A 14,180-nucleotide genomic window follows, 5' to 3' on the forward strand; every position below is an offset into this window, starting at 1 on the left:
CCTTGGCCTGCACTTAAAAAATCTGGGCGCAGTGCCTAAAGACCTTGGCATGCACTTAAAAAAATTGGGTGCATTGCCTAAAGACCTTGGCCTGCACTTTAAAAAAATCTGGATGCAGTGTCTAAAGACCTTGGCCTGCACTTAAAAAATCTGGGTGCAGTGCCTAAAGACCTTGGCCTGCACTTAAAAAAATTCTAGGTGCAGTGCCTAAAGACCTTGGCCTGCACTTAAAAACAATCGGCGCTGACAAAATTCCCATCTGTCAGCTGCAAAAAGGCACCCTACTTGGATCTGCACGCATTATTTCCCGATACATCACACAGTCCTAGACACTTGGGAAGTGTCTGATGAGTGACTGAATGCAAAAGCCAGCAGAGTGACCTTGTTTGCTGTGTACTGATCTTGTTACGTAGCAAATAATAATAATAAGGGGCGAGAGGAAGGCGCGCCAAGCAGATCGCGGAGCCCGGAGCCGCTCCTCCCACCTGCAGCCGGCCTCCCTCCCTCCTTCCTTCCTCCTTTCCTTGCTTGCTTCCTTCTTTCTCTCCGCCTTCCCTTTCGGCATCCTAGCGGCGGGAATGGAGGAGAGCAGCCCCTGACGGGGGAACAGCTGCTCCAGCCGTTTGTGGGGCGAAAGAAAAGGAAAGAGAGAGCCAAAGAAAGGCTCCCTTCCTTCCCGAGGGAGCGGGAAAAGTGGGAAGAAGGCGCGCGGCTTGCGGGGCTCCCTCCAAGGCGCACAGGGCGGCTCTCTTGCGTTGAGGCTTTAGGGGAGAAGTTTTCCAAGGTGGGGTTGGTTGTGCGCCGGGGAAGGAGGATGCGAGGCCCCACGGGGAACCCCTACTGAGGCTCCCCAAGGCGGGCGAGGAGGAGGAGGAGGAGGAAGAGACCCAGAGAGGCATGGACAGCCAGCCGTGCGCCGCCTCCACCCGCCTGCCGCCCTCTGGGTAAGTAAGTGCCCGCTCTGAAGCTGCGAAGAGGCCACAAGGGTCAAGCCCTTTCTGTCAGGTTTGCACCTCTGGAGCTCCCCTTCCCCGCTCTCCCTGCAGGCGCGAAGGGGGCGAGAAACTTGGCCGCTCCACCAGCGACTTGCTCTCCTTCCCTCTCTCTCTCTTTCCCTCTCTCCCTCCCTCTTTCCCCCTCCCTCTCCTTCTGTTCTTCCACAGGGGTTTATTGAGGGCAGCGTCGCGACAGAAAGGCGGGAGGAAAGAGGTCAGTCTGGACTTGCTCCCCTCCTGAAAGTGGGACGCAGTCTGCCCAGCTGAGGCTCCCTCCCTCCGAAGTGGTGGAGCCAACCATTCTCCCCATTTGAGGGGTGGGAAGAGGGAAGCGCGTTGGTTTCTCCTCAGCTGACCCGGAATGCCAAGGAGCCAACCCCCCTCTTCCGTGCCCTTCCACACAACCATATAACCCAGAATGTCAAGGCAGGAAATCCCATATTATCTTCTTTGAACTGGAATATATGACACTGTGGACTCAGATAACCCAGTTCAAAGCAGGTATTGTGAGATTTCCTGCCTTGATATTAAGGAGGCCCTTCCACACAATCCCACATTATCTGAGTATGGACTCAGATAACCCAGGGCCCTTCCACACAGCCCTCTATCCCAGAATACCAAGGCAGAAGATACCACCATTTCTGCTTTGAACTGGGTTATCTGAGTCCACACTCAGATAATGTGGAATTTTCTGCCTTGATATTCTAGGACAGTGGTCCTCAAACTTTTTAAACAGAGGGCCAGGTCACAATCCCTCAAACTGCTGGAGGACCAGATTAAAATTTGAAAAAAATGAATAAATTCCCATTCACACTGCACATATCTTATTTGTAGTACAAAAAAACCCACTTTAAAACAATACACTAATTAACATGAAGAACAATTTAAACAAATTATTAGTATTTCAGTGGAAATATGGCCTGCTTTTGGCTGATAAGATAGGATTGTTGTTGTTGTTGTGTGCTTTCAAGTTGTTTCAGACTTAAGTTGATCCTGAGCAAGGGCCAGGTAAATGACCTTGGAGGGCCATATCTGCCCCCTGGGCCTTAGTTTGGGGATCCCTGTTCTAGGATATAGGGTTGTGTGGAAGGGTCCTCAGTTTCAGGGAAGCCCTTCTGTTCTGGGTTGTTGTGAGTTTTCTGGCCATGTTCCAGAAGCATTCTCTCCTGATGTTTCGCCTCCATCTACGGCAGACATCCTCAGAGTTCGTGAGTTCTGTTGGAAACTAGCAAAATCGGGTATATATATCTGTTGAATGTCCAGGGTGGGAAAACACTTGTCTGCTTGAGGCAGGTGTGAATGTTTCAGTTGGCCACCTTGATTAGCATTGAGCGGCCTTGCAGCTTCAAAGTCTGGCTGGCTACTTCTGTTTGTTTATTTATTTATTTAAAGCATTTTTATTCCACCCTACATCAAGGGAGACTCAGGACGGAGCACAGCATATATACAGCAAATATTCAATGCCGGAATAAAAAAAATTATAAATATTGTCGAAGGCGTTCATGGCCAGAATCACTGGGTTGTATGTTTTTCAGGATGTATGGCCATGTTCTAGAAGCATTCTCTCCTGATGTTTCACCTGCATCTATGGCAGGCAACCACAGAGATTGAGAGGTCCGTTGGAAACTAGGCAAGTTTATATATCTGTGGGATGTCCAGGGTGGGAGAAAGAACTCTTGTCTGCTTGAGGCAAGTGTGAATATTGCAATTGGCCTCCTTGATTAGCATTTAATGGCCTTGCAGCTTCAAAGCCTGGCTGGCTACTTCTGTTCTGTCTCTTGGAGAGTGCATTAACACCAGGTATGGGGAAACTTCAGCTCTCCATGTCGTTTGGACTCCAACTTCTGGTAAGCTGTTAGGAATTATGGGAGTTGGACTCCAAAACACCTCAAAGTTTTCCCTTGCATGATCTACACACAGTGTAGGATGGATGCAGCTTGACACATTTGTAATGTGGTGAGACACCAGCCCTCTTTGGCAGAGAAGGCTAATGACCTCATAAAACTACATCTCTCAGGGTCCCATGGCATTGGGCCATGGCAGCTCAAGTCCTGTGTCAAACTGCATTCATTCTACTTCAGGCATGAGCAAACTTCAGCCCTACAGGTGTTTTAATAATAATAATAATAAAACTATTTACATTGGGTTGCTGTGAGTTTTCCAGGCTGTATGGCCAAGCAATATCTCCCGATGTTTCAACCACATCTATGGCAGGCATCCTCAGAAGTTGTGAGGTCTGTTGGAAACTAGGCAAGTGATGTTTATTTATCTGTGGGATGTTTAGGGTGGGAGAAAGAACTCTTCTCTGCTTGAGGCAGGTGTGAATGTTGCAATTGGCCACCTTGATTAACATTGAATGACTTTGCAGCTTCAAAGACTGGCTGCTTCCTGCCTGGAGGCTTCCTTTCTTTCTTTATATTCCACACTATCTCCCCAAAGGAACTCAGGGCAGCTTCCAACAAAAAAAATGGCAAACATTCAATGCCATAATACATTAAACAAAGACAAAATAAACCACCCTGCCTAATCCCAAAGGTAAATTCAGAACTATAACAAAATAACCAGTAAATAAAATTAAATCATAACATAACTGGACAACCACAATGTATCTAACATTAAACACAAACCTAAGTCTAGCAAAGTCTAAAAATAAGTATAAAGCTGCTAATTTTTTTAAAAAATTGCAGCCAGTTTTGGATTTCAACTCCCACAATTCCTAACAGTCAGTAAGCGGGCTGGGATTTCTGGGAGTTGAAGTCCAAAACACCCGGAGAGCTGGAATTTGCCCATGCTAGGATGCACCATTTTTGCTATCTTTATATCCACAGATTGATCATCCTTTATCCAAAATGCTTAGGGTCAGAAATGTTTCGGATTTGGCATTTGGGGATATTTGCCTGCATCTTGGCACAGGGATCCAGATGTAAATGCAAAATCCATGTCTGTTTCACAGACACCTTGTTCACAAATCCTGAAGTTCATTTGATACCTAATATTTGCAATAATGTGGTGCATGCATGACACAAAGTTTGTGTGAATTGAACCTTCATACTCTCTCACCCACCTATGTAGACGACTTTGAGCATCTCAGATTCTGGTTTTCCAGATAAGGGAGCCTCACTCAACCTGTGCTTCCTTGTAGCCATCATAAACTCCTCTGCTCTAGTGGGGCTTTTAAGTTCAGCTCAGACATGTAGAAAATCGGGCTACATGGGTCACTGAAAAGGCATAAAACATGGCAAACAAATGTTTATTTGGCATTCATTGTGGTTTTTGGAATAAAGTTCAACTAGTGGTAATCACTTCTCAGTTTCTATGGATAGAATTTGGAGCTTGTTCCGCTCAGTTTTGTTTCTCTCTTTGTGTTTTGTAAGCTCTGGAATAATAAGACGTGTTTATAAAAAATATGGGGCGGGGGGGAGAAGTATTTTTTGTGTTGTGGAAGGTTTTCATGGCCAGAATCACTGGGTTGCTGTGAGTTTTCTGGGATTTTCTGCATTGAAATTCTGGGATATAGGGCTGTGTGGAAGGGCCCTGGGTTGTTGGGTGTTTTCAGGGGTGTATGGCTATGTTACAGAAGCATTCTCTCCTGACCTTTTGCCCACATCTATGCCAGGCATCCTCAGAGGTTGAGGGGTCTGTTGGAAAACTAGGCAAGTGGAGTTTATATATCTGTGGAATGTTCAGGGTGGGAGACAGAACTCTTGTCTGCTTGAGGCAAGTTTGAATGTTGCAATTGGCCACCTTGATTAGCATTGAATGGCCTTGCAGCTTCAAAGTCTGGCTACTTCTGACATGGGGAAATCCTTTGTTGGGTGGTGTTAACTGGCCCTGATTGTTTCTTGTCTGGAATTCCCCAGCTTTTTGAGTGTTGCTCTTTATTTACTGTCCTGATTTTAGAATTTTTAAAATACTAGTAGGCAGATTTTGTTAATTTTCATGGTTTTCACCCTTTCTGTTGAAATTGTCCACATGCTTGTGGATTTCAGTGGCTTCTCTGTGTAGTTTGACATGGCGGTTGTTAGCGTGATCCAGCATTTCTGTGTTCTCAAATAACATGTTGTATCCAGGTTGATTCATCAGGTGCTCTGTTATGACACTCGGGGAGGATATTTGCGAATAAGACACCTCTCAAAGCATCCTGTATACTTTCTGTAAAGTCAATACACCATGGCTCTGGAAAGGGAAGTTAGTTCAGCTTTTTTGAGCTGCAGTGTTTCAAATATTTTGGAAAAATTAGGGTTGTGCACAAAGTTTGAAACCTCTTTGGCTTTATTACAAGCACATGTGTGGATGGGAAGTAATATGTATAATCAAGAGGAAATCCACCTCTCTCTTTCTCTAACAGGAAAGCACGTGGAATGTTAATGGTGGGAAAAATTATGCTACTAATAAAAGTAGTGTAGTTGTTGCACTTGAAAAAATGGCTCATTATGTAGGTGATTTAATAGTGCAACACAGTAAAGAAGGATGAGTGAATATATTTTCTTTCTCTCTTCTAATGTTGTCATTACTGAAAGTAAAAACATACGGTAATCTTCTGAATCATACTGGATTTTTAAGGAGAGTGTGTTCCAAGGGAATTAAAACAGAAAGTGCTACTTTCCATGCACTTGATATTTCAACTTGGAGCCCACTTGTTACTTCCGGGATAACAGGCACATAGAAGTCCTGGAGATGTAGATCTAAGTATCATAAAAATGCAACACAGAGAGCTCGAATTACTTCAGCTGTGAGCCTCTCTCGTTAATTTGTCATTTGGGATATATGCATGCTAAGTATGGAATTGTTATTCATTTGAATAGGCTCCATTGATCATGCTTTCAGATATCACTTTGCATGCAGCTTGGTAGTTTTTCTCTGTTTTCTGACATGTAGCATTTTGTCACTGGGAATGCTTGCTGCTCAATCTTTCCTTCTGCCTTCATTACAACAGAGTAATATAGGGTTGGATTTGCTGGACTGTATATGTGGCACCACTTTTGTACATTCCATTGTGAGCACACCCAAGTTTGTATTATTTAACTTCACTAGAGGGCGAGTATTTACTTGCTGTGCTAAGGCATGGGAACATAATAGTTTTAACAGAAAAATCCTTTGCATGCTGAATTAGAAGTAATTTCTGCTTATGTTCGGAAATGTCTTCCAAGTAGGCAGTCATAGGGTTGCAGCTTTAAAAACTGGTCTGTGGCAGCAAGGCTCTTTCCTCTCATTGGGAAAACCTTTTCAAGGGTCACTCTTGGGGTGCATCTACACTGTGGAATCAGTGCAATTTGACACTTCCTTAACTGTCATAACTCAATGCGTTGAAACTGTGGAGCTGTTATTTTACAAGGTCTTTACACCCCCCCCCCCCCCCGCAAAGTGTTGGTGCCTTATGAAACCCCAACTAGGATTTCATAGTATCGATCCATGGTAGTTAAATGGTGTTAAACTGTGTTTATTTTACAGTATAGATTCACCTTTAGCCTTTGCTCCTTCCAGGTGTCCTGCTCCTTTGTGTTGCAGCTCCTTGTATATGTGGGAAACGTTCATGGTGTAATGGAAAATCTGTCTCTTCCACTTTACAACAAAGTTATTTTCTTCCTTGTGTTATGTGGGAAAGGAATGTAGCACTATTTGCATAGGATTTAGGGAGACGCTGAAAAGCATTTGGGACATGTTTTGATGGCCCAAATAAGCCTGGCAGTTTTCTTCACTTCCCCCTCTGAAGAGGCTGTATCTGAAGAGTTAACAATGGTGCTGATTGTACCCAGCATTTGTGTACACAAAACAAAGAACAGGTAGTTCAGCATGTGACAGCCAGACAGTATGAAAATACTAAATGACAAACTTCCAGCTTTGAGCCTGAGAAATCAAGGACAGCATAGCTCGATTATAGTGCCCTGGATCCTTTTTGCTCCACATATGCCACTCTTGACTGTGTAGACAACAAAAAGTGTGCAAGGTAGTACACTGGAAATAAACTAACCTCTCTTCTGCATTGTCTATGTGTGCAAGTGTAGTGGGAGCACAAAAAAAAAAAATAGAATTTTTGCATTTTCTTTCAGATTGTGATGGGATTTTTTTAAAGCAACAGGCCAGAACCTGGGCATTAATACATTTTTGGTAAGAGAGACAGGGAAGTAAACTGTGTTAATACTGAACCATTCCCTGCTGTCAGTAATGAAGACAAACATATTCAAAGTTAATCCAGACAAGACAGAGGTGCTCCTAGTCATTCAGAAGGCAGATCAGGGAACAGAGACTCCACCTATACCAGATGGGCTTACACTTCCCCTGAAATCTCAGGCCCACAGCTTGGTGTTCTAGACTCAACTCTGAGCCTGGATGCCCAGGTTTCAGCATTGGTGAGGAGATCACTTGTGCTCATTCCTTTAGACATCAGGTCTGGCTATAGTGATTCAGGCCGTCATTGCATTCTTTTGGACTGCTGTAGCAGACTCTGTGTGGGGCTGTCCTTGGAAATTGTTTGGAAATTTCTGTAGGTCCACAGTGTTGTAGCTGCAATGCGGACCCAGACCAGTTATGGGGAGCATATATGTCCCATGTTCAAACAGCTTCAGTGGCTACAAGTTCACTTCTGCATAGAATTCAAAGTGCATCATAAAGCCCTATGTGGCTTATGTCTAGATGATCTGCAATACTGTGTCAGAGTTTTAATATCTTCAGGGGAAGACTTTTTTTGGTCCTGCTACCATCACAGGCTCAATTAGTGAGGACGCAAGAAGAGCCTTCTCAATGGCTGTTTCTAACCTCTGGAACTCCATTCAGTGGAAACTAGACAGGTCCCTTCTCTGCTTTCTTTTTTGGCTGACAGGGATAGACTTTTTTTGTTTAAGGATGTTTTTAATATATGTGGGCAAAAGCTTACTGGGATGGAAGTTTTTTATATTTTACAAGCTTTATATATCTTAAATATTTTATACTGTTTAATATGAGGATTTTAAAAATACTGTTAAAGCTTTTTAATTGCTTCTCTTTGGATCTTAGGAAGAAAGATGGCATATACATGAAATCTGTTTGTGGCATGGGGTCCATTTCAAAAAAGGTTTAATTGTTGAGAAGGGATATTTCTAAATTGTCTGGATTAGTTGAAACATCTTGTAGGAAAGTGCTCATAATTTATGAGAGCCAGAACAAGAAGCTGGAAAGAGGCAGCTGTGTCTGCTTATTGTTAATTGTCCATGCTGAAACACAGTGAGTAGACATTCTGTAATACAAAAGAAAGAATTGAGCGTTCAAATACTCCCTGCTCTATAAAAACAATGGTGATGAGTAAATAAAAATAAGGCAGTAATGCAAAAAGCATGTTCTGTGCTTTGGAGAACAGAACAGAGCCAGAGTGTAATAAATCATCAGAAAGTGCATGGTGTGGTTTTTGTATGATGATGAAGGCAGTCCTTAACATTGCCTAGATCAGGCATGGGCCTCCATGTGTTTTGGACTTCAACTTCAACAATTCCTAACATCCCTGGCCTAGATAGTGAGCTTCTGATGTCTTCAGAAGAAGAATACAGTATAATTATAAGCAGGGTGTGGAATATTCATGAATTGAAAGTAACCAAAGTTATCCCTCCACATTTGCTGAAGTTTGGGGCAAAGGATCCCTGTAAAAGTGAAATATGGTGATTAAAGAAATTGCAATTTGTTTATCTGATATAACACCTTTCTGGGAATGTCTAAGTCTTCCATCACAACTCTGTGGTCAACTTCTGCTTTTTAATAACATTTTAATAAAAATCAGTGAATAATGAAATCTGCAAATGTCAAAACCACAAATGTGGAGGGATGACTGCAGTGCTTTGATTCAGGTACTTGGATATTTTCCTCCTTTCTCAGTGATTTTTATATTCCTTCCCTTTTTGCTGGTCTACTTTTTGTTTATTTGTTTAATTTATAGCCTGCCTTTCTCGTGACGGCTCACATCAAATTAAAACAAATGCAACTAAAGCCTTTTAAATAAACATTTCTATTAGAAAATATTGAAATCAAAGTAGTTCAAAAGACATTAAAACAAAGCAAAAGGGGAAGAAAGCATAACACACACCAATTATGATTCTTTGGCCACAGTAAATTAAGAGCTAGAGGCTAGCATAAATCGAAAAGTCATTGCCTGCCCATGAAAAGAGAGTAGGGAGGGCTAAATGAGGCTTCTGTGGGAGGTAATTCAGCAATTTTGGAGCAACCACTAAGAAGGCTCCCTCCATAAACCTATAGTAGCTTCTGAATGAAGATAGTTTGGAAAGATGATCTTAGAAGTCTGACAGTTTTAAGAAAGGGTGATTCAATCCTTCATATAGCTTTTAAGAGCATAACTGGCACTTTGAATTATGCCTAGAAACAGGTTAGTTCCTAAAGAAGTTGCTGCAACACGAGAGTTGCATATTCTTGTAACCAGCACCAGTCAGCAGACTGGTTGTAGCATTTTGGAGTTGCTACAATACCTGAACTGACATGTGTTACAGTAATCCATATGGGATGTTATCTAGTCCTGTTTGTTACAAGCAGATCTGACATCCCCAGAAATGGGTGCAGCCAGCTCCCTAGTCTTAGCTGTGCAGATGCACTTATGGCCACACCAAAACCCGAACATCCAGGTGCAGCTGCAAGTCCAGTAATATATGCAATAAGAACAGCATCTTATTAACTCATTATTTGAATCTCCACTTTTGAGATTCAAAGTTACTAGTCAGGGTGGTAAAGTGATTTCCGCATTGGACTGTAAGGTTGCACACCGGGGATCAAATCTCTGTTCAGCTACAAAAATGCTCTGAGTGATGTTGGGCAAGACACACACTCTCAGCCTCAGAGGAAGGCAATGGCAAACTGCTTTGAACAAATCTGGCATGGAAAACCGATGATAGGTTCTCCTTAGGGTCACCATACGTCCAAAATGACTTGAAGGTATAAAAAACAACACAACAAACAATAATAAAATACAGTGTAAAAAGAAAATCTTAAGACATAGCAATGAAATAGATGAGAGCACAGTTTAAACACTACAGTAAAAACATAAGGCATCAACTAAATCAAACAAAACCCTTCAGTGGCTGGCTTGTTTATTTGTCAGAGAGTTCCCTGCTTTCCTACTTGCATATTAGACCAGAAAGAACCAGCCTAGCCTTCTTTATTTAGGAATTATAGGATCAACGAGTAGCCCTTGGTAAGACTCTTGCCCCCACTATTTGCACACGTGTTGGTGATGAGATACAGACAAGTGCCTCCCCAAATCTCTTAGAATCCAGGCAAGCTCTCAGCTAAGAGTGCAAGGCCCATTCACACTACTGAATTATAGCACTATTATTCCACTTTCACTGTGATGGTTCCATTCTATTTTGCTATTGTTGGCTGGCAATAGGCAGTTGTTACTCTCAGCCAGAGAGTACCTCTGATCAAACTTTAAATCTCGGGTTTCCATTGAATGGAACCATTAGAGTTAAAATGGAATCATAGTGCTATAATTCCATTGTGTGAATAGGTCCCTTGCTTTTTGACAGGATACTTTAGCTTATTTCCTTGGATGAGATTTTGGACTCGGGTTAGAAAAGACACTATAACCTAATGGGTTACAACCTAATTTAAAACATTTCTATACCATATTTTCATAAATCTGTATAAATGGAATTATGTCTTCTTTTTACCAGATCGTCTGAAAATAGAAGATGGAGTTGAGATGGTCTGACATAAAATACTATATATGCTATGTGGCATGCCAAATTCAGCAGGGGGGCCAGGAAGTGCCCAAGTTTTTTGTTTACACTAGATAGTGTGGATCATCATTGGAAAGATTTTAGCATGTGGAGTTGAATTTTTTAAAATACGTCTAGCATTATATAAAATAAAATACCTGCCTATCTTTTACTGCACCGTGTGTAAGTGACTGAATGGATTTCCATCAGAGTTGGATAAGACATTTGGATAGTCTGACTTGATATACAGGCTACATGATGTACATGAAATTTGTGGGGGAACTTTGGTGAGCAATCTATTTTTTTGCAGTCATGATAGTATTTGGTAGTCAGTGGGAAAGAGGAGCAGGGAGAAGTGTCCCCAAAGGCTACTGAAACTGATGTATTAGATGAGGAATGTCTGAACATCAAAGATGGTGATGGTAATATATTATCAAATTAGTCAGCCATGGTAATGCATTTTGTAGACACCCACACAGATTGTTGCTTGCCATGTGACAAAGTAGCAGTCACAGTAAATTCAGACCTACCAAAATGTGCTGTTATAGAGCACAGCCATTGAATGCAGAAAGTCCCAGTATCGTCCCAGCATCATTGGATACGACTTGGAAATACTCTTATCCAAAGCCCTATGAGAACTACTTCAGGTCACTGAGTGAGATGGATCAATGCTGTGATATAGTGTAAGATAACTTCATATGTTGTTTAAAATGGAGAATGGATATTGACTGAAAAAAGATAGCTAGAATTGTTTCACATCTGGACTGTACAGCTAATGCTCTTCTTATGTTGGCAGTTGCTTGCTGTGAAAAACGGAATAGGAAACAATATGAATTAAAATGCCTTTGGACCCTTTAGCTACAGTACATTCAGTCCCTTAAATGACTGCTTTTAGGGTTATATGCTTACAGATTTGTGTGAAGTTGGAAAATCTTAGTGGTGCATACTTGCTCGTTGCATTTATTAACAATGTTCTTTCTCTTCCTTTCCTTCCTTCCTTTGAGAACTAGTGTGGTGGAGTGGTTTGAAAGTTAGACTAGAGTTTGATTCCCTGGTCATCCATGGAAACCACTTGGCTGAGTCAAACTCTCAGCCCCAGGATACCCCAGAATAATTTTGTCTAGAGTCACCATACGTTGGAAAGGACTTGAAGGCATACAACAATTCCTGCTTTGTTGTTGAAATGGAAATAGGTTTAAAATTGTAAGTTCATAGCCGCCAATTCAGTCTTTCTCCCCCATTTGTTTGTTGCTGCCATGGTGATTGAAAAAAAATATTGTGGTTCCAAAGGAAGAGCACCACTATGTGAAATCAAGTGATTCAGCACTGTTGTCTTGTTAAGTCATAAGTGAGCAAAGTATGTTTGTTCTGGACTCCTGTCAGTGTACTGGTGTTTATCTTAGCCATGGCCTTACTCTTTTTTTGGGGGGGGGGGGGTGTGAACATGTGCATAGGAATTTGACTAGTAAATATGATCCAATGAAACATTTTTCTGCAACACAGCATTTCCCATGCCTCTTTATCAGAATGAGGTTATTGGAAAGAATGTGTAATCTCCCAAAGGACTGTGTTCATAATAGTAATTTCCTCTGAATGAATGAATAAATAACCCAATAAAAGCACTCTCTGATGCTGATTTTAACTCCTTCACTAGTGGAAAGCAGTTAACTTGAAATAAAATAAGGATATGCATTTTCTGATCATAATCATATACTGAGGCTGGAGTTAAGTTATGGAGAGCAGTAATATTGTATATTCACTTTCTCTGCACTTCCTGAAACAAAATGCATAATATTATGTCATTGTATTGTGTGTTTCCCTACTTTTTCTGCATTGGACCTCTTCCCTGTTCTGTTGCAGAAACATTTTTCCATATAGCTGATCTTCTTTCATGTTTCATAGGAGTTTTGAATCCCGCCATGAGGACTAGATAATTGAAGAGCAAGTTCTAGAAATAGACTTGGAATCGTTTGTATATGAGGCACACCCCTTTACATCAATTAAAATGTTTTAAAGTAAACGCATTTATTTTTTTGTTATTTATTTACAGTTTCAGTTCACATGTTTGCATATTTTTCAATACATGGAGATGCCAGCATATCTTACATTTCAATCAAATATCAAACAAAGTTTCCCAGGGTTCTTTCTCATCATTCTTTCTAGAGATCATTCTTTCTCTATAGCTGTATTCCTATTCAGTGAAAACAAATACAATATTGAACAGGTAATCATATACAAGGATAAAATACACAGAAAAACATCCTTAGGTAAATGTAAGGTAGGTGTGGGTGCATGGGAGATGTTAGGATAAAGAAGAATAGTAATATTGCTGAGAATATTGTCAGGATCTGGATGGAAGATTATGTGACCCTTATTTAAGGAACTCCCAGTGGAGTTTTGCCAAAGCCAGAGGATCTTTTGGAAGACTTGGCATTTGAGCTGGATTTTGAAGTTCAAGCATTATGCCAGTGTAAACTGCAGGAAGAAGAAAAGGAGAATTTCATGCTCATTTCCTAATCCTTTGGTAGTCTTGTTGCAAGTCAGTCTTGTGTAGACTTAACTCTTATCATAAAAAGCCAATACAAACAAAAGAGTTTATGTTGAAACTTGCTTGAGCATTGACTTGTTTCATGACAACTGCACATTTGTTGGACAGCCACTACGACTCTTCTTTGTGGTTTTTTCTCTCTGAGAGTTGCTTACACAGTCATTCCTGTTCTTTACAGCTTATGCATACACAAATACACACATACATAAAGTAATATATAGTGGAGGTGTGGGATGTGTCGGATGTATGATATTGGATGCCAGCATAGTAGTTTTAGTACTGAACCTAATTCTAGCCCAACATATTCAAGTAACAAGTTGTTGAATCTGTAGATACAGAGTCCGTGGATGCAGAGGACTGACTGTAAATATAAAAATGTTCAGTAACTTTGAACAAAACTGTACAGCAAAAGATACCCTTTGGCCTAAGTTGAAACAAAAATGGAATACTACAAAATAAATAATTGTGTTTGGCATGTTTTAATATGTAAAAAAGATACAAAAACAAAAGTAAACAAAACAAATAGTAGGAAAAGAATAAGTACATATAATAAATAATAAGAAAGAAAAAGGAATTGCAATTTCCAACTTTCCTGATAATTATACGTAATTATCTAAATTACATTGGGTTATGAAATACTTCAACTTCTTTACCAGGTATACTAATGATGAAAACTATTAACATATTATCTTCTTTTCCGTTAAAAGTTCCCAATCCTTTGAAAACATCACCAGTGACCTTTTTTTTTAATGAATGCTGTTAATTTGTATTTTTCAGCTTTGTTTGTCAGTTTCAGCAACCAGTACTTCACTTGTTGGTATAGCTCTATGTTTCCACTTCTGAGCATATAACAATCTTGTTGCCATGTTTCCTGGCATTTTTTTCACAATTCTTTCCCCTCTGATCATTCACTGAGCTCAGCAAAAACAGTTCATGTTTCAATTG

At 40.8% G+C, this 14,180-nt stretch overlaps 1 protein-coding gene across 3 annotated transcripts in view; it reads left to right on the top strand.

The window, feature by feature from the left end:
- Nucleotides 1–519: 519 nt before the first annotated feature.
- The window catches only part of COBLL1 (cordon-bleu WH2 repeat protein like 1), a 117,016-nt gene continuing 103,355 nt past the window's right edge, over nucleotides 520–14,180 (top strand). The window contains exon 1 of one of the 3 annotated variants that reach the window (XM_060778151.2): nucleotides 520–944. In XM_060778151.2, coding sequence (XP_060634134.2) covers nucleotides 898–944 — 47 coding nt within the window. In that variant the 5' untranslated portion in view covers nucleotides 520–897. Of the gene's footprint in view, nucleotides 945–11,334; nucleotides 11,371–14,180 lie in introns of those variants that run through there. The other 2 variants (XM_060778118.2, XM_067471964.1) reach the window with 2 other exon arrangements.

This window comes from Anolis sagrei, chromosome 1 (genome assembly GCF_037176765.1).
Source record: "Anolis sagrei isolate rAnoSag1 chromosome 1, rAnoSag1.mat, whole genome shotgun sequence".
Lineage (NCBI taxonomy): Eukaryota > Metazoa > Chordata > Lepidosauria > Squamata > Dactyloidae > Anolis > Anolis sagrei.